The sequence below is a fragment of the Dermochelys coriacea genome, chromosome 3, assembly GCF_009764565.3.
Source record: "Dermochelys coriacea isolate rDerCor1 chromosome 3, rDerCor1.pri.v4, whole genome shotgun sequence".
In the NCBI taxonomy this organism is placed as follows: Eukaryota; Metazoa; Chordata; order Testudines; family Dermochelyidae; genus Dermochelys; species Dermochelys coriacea.
In genome coordinates, this window is record NC_050070.1 from 48,015,221 (window position 1) to 48,027,628 (window position 12,408).

Sequence of the window (12,408 nt, forward strand, 5' to 3'; positions counted from 1 at the left end):
GAGTAACTCATTAATAAAGTTTAGTCTCTAGAAAGCCTGTTATGATTTTGTTTTATATGTAATCATTTGTTTCCAATATTTTTACTCATCATTACTTGAATCTCTATTTCTTTGATTATAAACTTAGAGCTGATCCACAGCAGGCAGAGACAAGACTGCTGAATATTAAGGGCAGATGATGGTGAGATGCCTCACAACCCTGGGTACCTTGAAGAGCATCATACATGGTTCCTCCTCCATCACATTCCTGATAGTAAACCTGAGCCAGTGCCTGGAAAAAATGCAAGTAAGCTGTTCCAGGAAAAAGACTGGCATAGCTAGCTTTTCCCATGGAGCATAGGAGCAGAAGGGACCTGAATCACAATTTGGTCTCTGCCCTACTCCTGTTGCAGCACAGCTATGTGCTGCACCCTACTCGGCCTGGATTGCAAGTCTTAGAAATCACTGCTTGGCCTCTCTGTTGGTAATGCCTAACTTGCAGCTGGCAGCCACTCTATTACTGTGTTTCAACAGACTTCCCTGAAATTGTGTATTTAGAAGGTCCAGTATATATATATGGGGAAAACATTCCTCTCCTGTGAATAATAACACAGAATGACATTATAGGATATTTGTTTTAATGCTTTAAAATACAGAGCGAAAGAGGTGTGGAGCTCATTGAAGTCAGTGACAAAAATCCCACTGGCTTCAGTAGGAGCAGGAATAGGTTCCACAAGTGTAACAACCCTCTTAGCAACAAAATTAGTGCCATAAACACTCCTGGGAAGGGTGTGTATACGGGTAGACACAGTATGTCTGAATACAGGAGGAGCATAGCATAAAGGGAAAATAGCTGAAAGTGCAATAAACTCTGCATATGTCCAAGGGACTCCAAAAATGGAGTAATTTGCTTTATGTAATGTATGTGTGACAAAGGCCCTTGTTCCCCCATTCCCAACTGAAACCCTGTGACTAAAGGAAAATGCTGACCCTGGAGCCAGAGGCAGCCCTCCACCAAAATACAAAAAAGTTGCTTTACCACTGCAATGTATGTTTCAAGTTTTAACCATTTATTAATCAAACTGTATCACAGCTATTAATTAATAAGCTGTGGAGTCTGAAATGTTGTTCAACAGCACTGGTGATGTCAAACTTGGAAGAAGATCCTGGAAGTATTTTCCATTTTAAAAAATTTGCTGTTCTGTTTCTTTAAACTCCTCCCTTTCAGCCCTATTTCATTCCTCTCCCACTCGGTGGGTCTTCCAGTATCTCTGAGATTTTTTTGTTCTTTTCTCATACATGCTCAGGCCATGCATCTTCTTCTTACTGCTCTATCCTGCTGGATTCATTTGCTCTCAAAGTCATTCGGGGCAGCTTTTTTATAGTTATTTCCCTCTACCTTTCCAATGTTACTAAAAGAAATAGAGAGAAATGCATGATTTATGCAGTTCCTTCTGACTATCTACTTGAATGGAAGTAACACTCAGAAAATAACTCTGTTCATAGCCCTTTTAAAACTATTTCCTGGATGAGTGACATCTAGTCAGTACAAAATCCCCCTGAATTAGATTTTATGTCTCAGGCCTTGTCTATACTATGGGGGGAGATTGACCTAAGTTACACAACTTCAGCTACGTGAATAACGTAGTTGAAGTTGACGTACTTAGATCTACTTAACGTGGGATCCACTATGCTATGGTGACGGGAGACGCTCTCCCATCAACTCCCCTTGCACTTCTCATTCAGGTGGAGTACAGAAGTCAACAGGAGAGCGAGCTGCATTCGATTTAGCGGGTCTTCACTAGATCCGCTAAATCGACCACCGATGCATCAATCCCCGCACATCGATCCCCCGGTAAATATAGACAAGCCCTCTGCTTGGGAGTCTTATGAACAAGGAAGTTACGAACAGATGTGAATGCTTGACACCACCCAACCCGTCACACATTGCTAATGGAGGGGAAACCTGGCTAGATGGGAGATGGTGGCCTCAGAGGTTTCTTATATGGCAAAAGGGGCCCCTGGGATGATGAAGGTTGAGAACGAATGCATTATGGGCTATATGGGCATTCTTTTGGTATATTTGGTGGGGTCTCATGGTATATTTTCAGGTAGACTGGTTGGAATTAAGACTGCTCTGAGAAAGATGTGTCTCTTGGCTACAGAAGGGAGGGATTTCCCAAGAGAACTCATAGTTAGGGCTTGTCTACACTACCAAGCGGGGTCGATCTAAGATACGCAACTTTGGTCGATGGACTTAGATCTACTTACCACAGTGTCTTCACTGCAACAGCTGATGCTCTCCCATCGACTCCACTTGCACTTCTCGTTCTGGTGGAGTACCAGAGTCGACAGGAGAGCACTCAGCAGTCAGTCAGTCAATTTATCACATCTATACTAGACACAATAAATCGAACCCCGCTGGATCGATCACTGCCCGCCGATCTGGCAGATAGCGTAGACAAGCCCTTAGTCTCCACATCTGTAGTATTACCGCAGGACAAAAGCCACAGAGCCCATTTTCTGCTGGATGGCCTCTTCATGTATATTAAAATGCCCAAATAAATATTTCCAGGTGCGTAAAGATAAAAACAAAATAAACTGTGCAATTACCTGTATTTATGAATGATGGCGTTAAATAATTTTCCATCTCGCCAGCAGGTAGTGAAATTTTCACAACGGATTCCAGCATAACCCTCAGTTGTCTGCTGTGTCCACAGGAGTAGCCTCTCTTTAGCAGACATATCCTCTGACTGTCCAGTAACATGGATGTCAGATATCTAAAACATAATGAATATAAATATAATAAATCCATTTATTAAGGACTAAAAAAAGTTTGAAAATATTACAGAAGAAACTCTCAATCGTTCATTATAATGGATATTTCTACCGTGCATCTTTGGGTCAGGAGAAGGGTACAAAATGTATACCACACTTCTATTTCAGTTAAAATTGTTATGTATCTTTGCTGTCTTCATTATGAAATATACAATTATTAGACTTACAATCTTCTAAACTACTAAATCAGCAACATCTGAATTTCTTTTCACAATATTATATCCTTGTTTTGAACTTTTATTAGAAATTGTTATATAAGACAAATTATCCCAAAACAATATTAATTTTGACATTATATAGGTAACATGAACAATATTCAATAGCTCTGTTATAAACAGAGCTGGAATTATAGCCTCTAACGTCCAGGGCTATATATCACTTCAAGACAACAATACAATCAGATTGAAACCTAACAGTAAGGTTCAAAGTGTAAAATTCTCTACTCTAATAAGCACTTTGGATCTGTTATCCTCACTCTGAATCCAAAGTGCATACATTCCACTTTTACATTGCCCACTGATATATAGTAACTAACTGTTCTGTATGTGAGATATGGGCAATATCGAATATAAATGTGTATAATACACAGTAGTATATCGATCAGAGAGTGTGGATCAGAGAATTTTGTCCCAAATCTGGGAGATTTGTTTTTGTACTATCTGAAAATAATTAGTTTAGGGATGGCTTTTGACAGGTAGCACCAAAACCACACAAAACAACTAAAAACCTGTGCATTTTACATTAAAAAAAATATTTTGTACTACAAAAATCTTTTCATGCTGAAATTTTAAAAATTGGTTTAATTAGCCTCTAATGGAGCCTAACCCCTGTGCAAAGAAAATGATCAGTGCATAAATACACAAGAAGAAAATAATTAATTTCTTTTCTCCCATAAGGAAAAGTAGCAAGTGAAGCACAGCACCCAAGAGACATCTCCCCAGTCTGCATATGGAACATGTGTATAGCAAAACTGCAGGATGGATCAGAGAGGATAAAAGCCTATATATCACCAGCAACCACACACCACACAACAGAACCACTAACCCAGGAACCTATCCTTGCAACAAAGCCCGTTGCCAACTCTGTCCACATATCTATTCAGGGGATACCATCATAGGGCCTAATCACATCAGCCACACTATCAGAGGCTCGTTCACCTGCGCATCTACCAATGTGATATATGCCATCATGTGCCAGCAATGCCCCTCTGCCATGTACATTGGCCAAACTGGACAGTCTCTACATAAAAGAATGAATGGACACAAATCAGACGTCAAGAATTATAACATTCAAAAACCAGTTGGAGAACACTTCAATCTCTCTGGTCACTCGATTACAGACCTAAGAGTGGCTATCCTTCAACAAAAAAGCTTCAAAAACAGACTCCAATGAGAGACTGCTGAATTGGAATTAATTTGCAAACTGGATACAATTAACTTAGGCTTGAATAGAGACTGGGAATGGATGAGTCATTACACAAAGTAAAACTATTTCCCCATGGTATTTCTCCCCCCCACCCCACCCCCACACAGTTCCTCTGATATTCTTGTTAACTGCTGGAATTAGCCTACCTTGGTTGTCACCATGAAAGGTTTTCCTCCTTTCCCCCCCCTGCTGCTAGTGATGGCTTATCTTAAGTGATCACTCTCCTTACAGTGTGTATGATAAACCCATTGTTTCATGTTCTCTGTGTGTGTATATAAATCTCTCCTCTGTTTTTTCCACCAAATGCATCCAATGAAGTGAGCTGTAGCTCACGAAAGCTTATGCTCTAATAAATTTGTTAGTCTCTAAGGTGCCACAAGTACTCCTTTTCTTTTTGCGTATACAGTACTGTATACTTTGTCACTTCAGAACTTTGATTTTATGTTAATCTTGCTAATATAATAACATCTTGATATTATTAAGAATATTCCAATCATATGAAAAGAAACAACATATTCTGGTGTAGAAGAACCTAAATATAGTGGATTTGGATGTTATACCAAATGAACTCCATTCATTTTCACCAATGGCCTTCAGGGCATGGTTGTGGGAAAGTCCACCCTAAGAGAAGAGCAGAAGACATACACAACACTACGACGGAGAGCCAAATGGCAGAATCAGCTTGGGGAGGAGGGGAGGAAAAGGAAGAGGCTTAGCCATGGAGATGAACAAAGGCCTGGTCTACATGAAAAAGTTAGGTTGACCCAGCTACATGGCTATGGAGTGTGAAAAATCCACACCCTTGAGCAACATATGCTAAGTTGACCTAACCCACAGTGTAGACAGTGCTAGATCAATGGAAGAATTATTCCCTCAACCTAGCTACCGCCTCTCAGGGAGGTGGAGTACCTACCTATCCTGCTGGCATAAGTAGTATCTACACTGAAGTGCTACAGCAGCACAGCTGCAGTGCTGTAGCTGTGCCACTGTAGCATTTCAAGTGTAGACAAGCCCTAATTCAAACACATCTATTCAAGTGCAACCCAGGGATTTGCATTAATGGGGTCAGACTAGATGATCACACTGGTTCCTTCTAAATTCAAGGATGTGTCCTGGATAGCTAGCCTCTGCCAAGAAGGCACCTATGGAACCTGCTGCAAACTGAAATTTTCTTTTCAGTTGAACCACAGTGGTGGTAGAAACAAATATATGGCTTTTCCACAAACATTACTAAATTAACACATAACAATGGATGTACCAAGCATTTGGAGGTAGGCTGATGGGAGGGAAAGGGCATTCAATCAGAATGTGATATTAATGATGAAGTTAGTGAAGAGTGGCTCCCACAATGTATTGTTTGATTTTTTGTTTTACAGGCTCTTTACTTTAAGTGCAAGATGTGAATTTACAAGTATTGATTTAAACATTAAATTATAGCTTCATTTAGTGCCAGTAAAAACTTAATTTAGATTATTCCCTAATCAAAGTATCCACCAAATTGCACTGCGTAGCCAGCTGGTCAGATAATTATAAAAGATCATCACAATGATACTGTTTTACTTTATGTAAGCGACTGATACAGGTACCAGTACTAGAAAGCAAACTGTGCAAAGCCAGTGCTCGGCATAAGTGAGCGTAAGACTAAGTGAAAGGGGGAAAAGGTTTCAGCTGTTCCCTGCTACCAGAGCCTTTCACTACAGTGAGGAAAGACTCCGGCAGTGGGAAAGGCAGCTGGTAAAAGCTGAGCCTTTGCTCTGGCTGGAGGAGGCAGCAGGGACTTCCCCATCTACTGGTGAGAAAACTGGTGAGCTTCCCCGCTGCCCACATCCCCCAATTCCAAAGCCTCTCCCTGGGGAGAGGGAAGGCTCCAGCAGCAGAGAGATGACAGTCTTTCCCCACTACCCTCTGCTGCCAGGGCCTTTTCCTGTGGAGGGGAAAGGCTCCAGCAGTGGGACACCATACACTGCTAAAAATAGCAGTGTAGCCAGGAGGCACAATTTAGGCCAGTAGAGAATGTGTAGGGTATATACTCCAGTACATACTCACATCCTTCAGATGTGCCTTTACTTTACTGACTTAATCTGTGCCTCACCATCTGTACTGCTATTTATACCCATGCTAAGGGGGCTATGCATGTATGTACACTTTATGCTGCCAAAATAATCCTGCTGTGTAGATACGCCTTTAATGGAAGGCCACAGAAAAGACAGGAAGGGCAACACTCTATGGTATTTGTTTAAAACATACAATAGAAAAGATATGCTGAGCAGAGTTTCTATTTACTTCCAGATGTCATATGACAGTGTGAAATTAGAAGAGAGGTGAAAGTATAGTGCCTATATAAAGATGAATAGTGCCATATAGAAGAAAATGGAGAAGCCTACATGACAAAAGGCTAATTTAAAATACCTCTGTTTGTTTCCTTTATTTTGAAGGTGTATGGAAAAGTTTTGTCTGAAATACAAGTTCTCTTTCTTTTATGCAAGCAAGCAAAATATTTTTTCAGCAGCCTCAGCTTCTATTCACAACAACCAGACCACATTATAAATCAAATCAAACATCTGCCACTTTACTGGGGAGAGTTTATTAAAGAGGTGATGTCAACTGGAAAGGCCTAATGTCTGATATTAAAAATACAGTTTTCTTTTTCCTGTCACTTTAAACAATTTTCTGTGTCTCTGTCCACATGAACTTAGTTCTCTTCTATTCTTTACATGACTTCTTTAAAAAAGGACTAAGTAGACATTATAATTTTTCTCTGTCCATTTTTACATACAAACTCAGACCTTTGGCCCTCTCCATGGTTAATTGAGTTGCAACAGTTACGTAGATTTGGAACAACACAGAGCGCAAATGCAGCACATTAGATTCCCCTGGCCACAAGGGAGTGGTTTTCAGGGCAATCTCAGAAGATCATGTTTAAATCTGTGACATGTATAAATGGCATGTGTAGCCATGGACATAAAACCAAAGGAAAAAAAATCTTATTTTAAATTGAGATTGTTTGACACTTATACTTCCAGTGTTGTCCAGCTTCTGGAAGGATGAGAAAGGCATTTGGCGGTCTCAATCCACTTCCCAGAGGCCAGGTATTCTCATCACAAAAAATGTTCTGGCACTAACCTCCACCCTGGTTGGCAGTCTCAGCAGAAGGAACATGACTGAATGGGCCTGGAGTGAGGGGGCATGGCCTCCCTTCGATACTGACGGAGAGAAATCACAGACTACCTCCTTGTGGGCGGGGCCAGGAAGGCCACTGGAAGCGGAGGGGCAAGACAGAAAGTACAAAAGGTGGGCCCTGAAGCTCAGTTGGACTGGAGCCACTAAGAGACAGACGCTTCCTGTCTGCTGGTGGAGCGGGAACCTGAAGAGGACCTCTGCTGTGCTGAGGACTCGCCAGAATTACCAGAGCTGTCAGACACTCCAGACGCTGAGAAGCTGCTGGGCTGCCATGGGCAGGGCAGTGTATCCCAGGAAGATGGAGGATGACCTGGGATCCAGATATATCCCAAGGGGAGGGTTGTATGTAGCCCAGAAACAGCCAACTATAGTCCAGCTGCATTGCTGCCATAACCCAGGACAATGTGCTGTGGCTGGATTCCCCACTGATGAGAGGTGGAACCATCCGCTGCTGTTAGGGCTGGGACCCGGTGGAGTTCGTGGGCCGGGGTCCTCCTACCACCTGATGCCAACCCAAACCCTGGAGTGGCAGCCTCTGCACTTTAGGCCTTGAGGCTAGGGTGACCAGGTGTCCGGTTTTTGACCGGAACACCTGGTTGAAAAGGGACCCTGGTAGCCCCAGTCAGCAGTTTTGAAACCATTTTGTTCTCTCAGTGTAGAAAGCTAGTGCTCTGTGGACATCCAGTGAGTGAAGCCTTTTCTCCCTGCTGCTCGAGTTCAGCTTAGGGTAGAATATAAGGAGGAAGATGTCCCAGTTGATGTGAAATTGGGAGACAACCTTCGGGAGAAAAGCCGGGTGAGGCGTGAACTGAACCTTGTCCTTATGGAATACAGTGTAAGGGGGCTCTGACGTTAGGGCCCTGAGCTCAGACAACCTCCTAGCTGAGGTTATTGCCACCAGAAATACCACCTTGTAAGAGAGATAGAGCAGGGAGCACGTCACCAGTGGTTCAAAGGGTGGCCCCTTAAATCTGGATAGGACCAAACTGAGGTCCCAAGCCGGGACAGGCTGCCGGACCTGCAGGTAAAGCTGAGACCTTTAAGTAAACGGCTGACCAACAGGTTGGCAAAGACTGCAGTGTCCCTCTGCACCTGGGTGGAAGGCAGAGATGGCAGCCAAGTGAACTCTTACTGATGACAGACAGTCCCTGCTGACTGAGGTGGAGAAGGTAGTTCAGTATTTGTGGCACCAAGGCAAGCGTCGGAGACGAATGGTGCTGCGCGACCAGTCTGAAAATGTCTTTCACTTGGCAAGGCAGGCAGCTCTTGTGGAGGGTTTCCTGCTGCCAAGGAGAACTTGTCTGACTTGATCAGAACAAGAAAGCTCCACTGGGTTCAGCCATGGAGCTTCCACACTGAGGTGGAACAACTCAAGGTTTGGATGTTGGAGACGGCCGTGATTCTGAGTTATTAAGTCTTGGAAGTGCAGCAAGGTGACTGGAGCTTCCACGGACCTTTCCAGGAGTGATGTGTAACCGTGCTGGCAGGTCGAGACTGGAGCTATCAATATCATCAAAGCTCGTTCCCTCTGAATCTTGAGGAGCACCTTGTGAACGAGAGGGATGGGAGGGAACATTTATAGGAGATGGCTTCCCTATGGGAGGAGGAATGCATCCATGATGGAGCCTGGGCTGTGATTCAGGAAGGAGTAAAACTGCTGACACTTCCTGTTGTGTCAAGTGGTGAACAGGAAAGCCCCACTGATGGAAGACTGAGTTCGCAACTTCCGGGCGAAGGGACCAGTCATGCCCAGGATGAATAAAAATCAATGATTTTTTAAAAAAAAACTAAAAAAATACCTGATTTTTTTTTATTTAAATCAGATTTTTTTTGATAAAATGCTTTTTGAGGAAAAAACCTATCTAAAGATAGTTTTATTTAAGATACATTGTAGCTCAAAGATCTCTCATCATGGAATAGGGATTATAAATTCTAATGTAATGTTTAAGAAAAGTTTTGTAAATGAGTTCTAATAGTTCACGGATTAGGGACTCAATTTTATGGGATTCCAGGGGCTTCTGTATAGATTATAGGTTAATCTTTCTATCTACCCAATTGGACTCAAGGCTCAGTCTAGAAGATACCATCAGAGATGCTTAGTTTTGCAGTTCTCAAACTGTGGATTTGTATCTCCAGAGATAACATGCTTGTTAACAGCAAAAATGTTTTAAAATAAATAAATAATATATACAGGTGAGAAATAACAGACCTCAACCCCATTGTCCCTCTGCAAATTTGTGTACATAGAGTCAATACCGCTCTCTAAGAGTGCAAAATTTCAAAAAGTTCAAGAAATAGAAGATTGTTGGGGGTGGAATAGATCTGGACAAGGAGAAGAAGTCTGGAGATAAATGTGAGAAGGGAGGGACAGGAAGTAGAAACAAAAGTGAAACTGTTTGAGCAGCATATTCCAGAAGTCTTGAGGTCTTTCTGAGCGTAGCCTTCATTGATTTGAGATATACTATACCATTCTCTCACTAGAAGGTAAAACCTATAATGGCAGCAGGCCGTAAAAGAGACCCAGTTTGGAAATATTTTAATGAAGTGCCTCTGTGGGTAAGACAGGCATGCATGCAAAATGCAAACAGTGCAACAAAGAAATTCAAGTCCTGGTTGCCCGAATGAAACAACATCATGAGAAGTGTTCCTTCTCAGGAGGAAGCTGAGTTGAAGATGATGAAAAGAAACATATCTGAACATGCAGGATCTTCAGGTTGGTAAACTTTTTTATTTCATACTTGTTTCTTGAGGCCTGCCCGTCTTCCTTCTGAACTATTCTAGAATTCTCATGTTTGAGCAAAAAATATAGTTGTGACTCTATGGTACTATCATTTTAGATGCAGTTGTGATAAAAAAAATAGCTGAAATAGGCAGATCTTCCTTACAATTTCACCTTTAAAGTAGTAAAGAATGTCAGTGAATGCAATGAGTAATACTAAATGAGCAGTATGGTAATAATAATTAAATAACTGCATTGACTGTTTTGTTTAGAAGAATCAATCCTCAACATATAGGATTCTGAAGACTATCCACCTTGAAGATCACCATCATTTTCTACAGTTTCCGAGTTATCTGCCAATGACAGTGTTTCAGTCACATCATGTATGTCACATAGCCACAGTATATCATCTGCAGCAAAAAGAAAAAAAAATCTTCAGCTTCTAGAAACCACCACAGATAAATTTGTGATATGAACCAGCAGATTACAAAAAGAGGTAATTGATGAAAAAATTGCCCGGTTTGTTATGCAATTTTGTTTATGCAACCAAGTCTCCTTTCCATATGATTGAGAAGCCACACTTCATTAACATGGTTCAGTCATTAAAACCAGGATACAGTCCACCCAACAGAGCAGATGTCACAGGCAAATTGCTGGATAAAATGTATGAAAGAGAAATTGAGCAGTGTGCAAAAGGTCTACAGGGTAAAATTGTTAACCTGAGTCTTGATGGGTGGAGCAATGTGCACAATCCTGTTGTATGTGCTTGTGTGACAACAGAAGAAGGGAATGTCTTTCTTACAGAATCAACTGATACATCAGGAAATGCACAAACAGCAGAATACTTACAAAAAGTAGCAGTAAAAGCTATAACAAACTGTGAAAAAAAATTCAAATGTCTCATATGCAGCTTGGCACAGACAATGCTGCAAGTGTGTTCAAGATGAGAAGAAATTATTTAGAAGAGAGTCCCAAGCTAATAACATACAGTTGCAGTGCTCATTTGATGCACCTCCTAGCCAAAGACTTCAGTGTTCCAAAAATAAAGGCTAATGTTGATGAAATTCCAAAATACTTCCATAACAACTACTTTGCAGCAGCTGCTCTGAAAAAAGTGGAAGGAACCAAGCTAACTCTCCCGTAAAACATGCGATGGAACTGCATAGTGGACTGTTTTGAGCACTATATCAAGAACTGGCCTAATCTGATGACAGTTTGTGAAAAAAATCATGAAAAAATAGATGGTACTGTCACAGCCAAAGTTCTCAACATTGGGCTTAAGAGAAATGTTGAACACATGCTAAGTACTCTGAAGCCTATTTCTATAGCCTAACAAAGTGCAGGGAAATAGCTGTTTTACTGCTGATGCTTTTGAAATCTGGAAGGAACTGAGTGAGGTCTTAAAAAGAGAAATATGCAATGACTGAGCTAAATTACAAATGGGACAAGCACTATCTCCAGCTCATTTTCTTGCATATTCTTAATATTCGGTACCAGGGTTAAACCTTAACTGCTGAAGAAGAGGAGTTGGCTATAACATGGACAACCAGCAGTCATCCCTCCATAATGCCAATATAATAAACTTCAGAGCTAAGAGTGAACCATTCAAGAAATATATGTTTGCTGATGATGTTTTAAAGAAAGTCACACCACATTTAAGCACCTGGATTCAGAGACTGTTGAAGTGATAATCTCACTTTTAACAGCAGTAGCTTCTTCTGCCGGTGTAGAAAGAATATTTTCTTCCTTTAGACTAACTCATTCCAAATTGAGAAATCATTTGGGACCTGAAAAAGCAGGAAAGCTTGTTTTCTTTTCCAAATTATGAACAAACAATCAAATGAAAGTGAAGATGACTGAGTTAGCTGCAGAAGCCAATATTTTAAGTTTCTCATGTTGACCTGGCTGACATAGTTATTTTTGTTTTGTTTTTAAATAATTTATTTAACTATTTCAGTTAAAAACAATTTTTACAAAAACAAACCTGATTTTAAAAAACTTGAATGTTTAAAATTCAAAAATTCATATGCTTGTTTTGTTAAAATATTATATGTTTTCTGTTGCAGAAAAGAATCCAGAATACATAACATTGTTTCGTTAAATAAAACAATTTAAATATCTGTCTGGTGATGTTCTCCTCCTGATACAGCATGGCAAGAAAATCCTCCAAATATTAATGATTAATCTGTTGAATTGGAGATAGTTCAGCTCCCGATGACTTCATAAATATCAGCTTCAAGTACCTTTGGTAAATGAAATAACCAATC

At 40.9% G+C, this 12,408-nt stretch overlaps 1 protein-coding gene across 14 annotated transcripts in view; it reads right to left on the reverse strand.

Moving 5' to 3' along the window:
- Positions 1–12,408, reverse strand: part of DST (dystonin) — a 468,601-nt gene that overhangs the window by 232,854 nt on the left and 223,339 nt on the right. For all 14 annotated transcript variants that reach the window (XM_038397725.2, XM_038397722.2, XM_038397727.2 and 11 more), the window contains one exon: positions 2,593–2,759. In XM_038397725.2, coding sequence (XP_038253653.1) covers positions 2,593–2,759 — 167 coding nt within the window. The remainder of the gene's footprint in view (positions 1–2,592; positions 2,760–12,408) is intronic.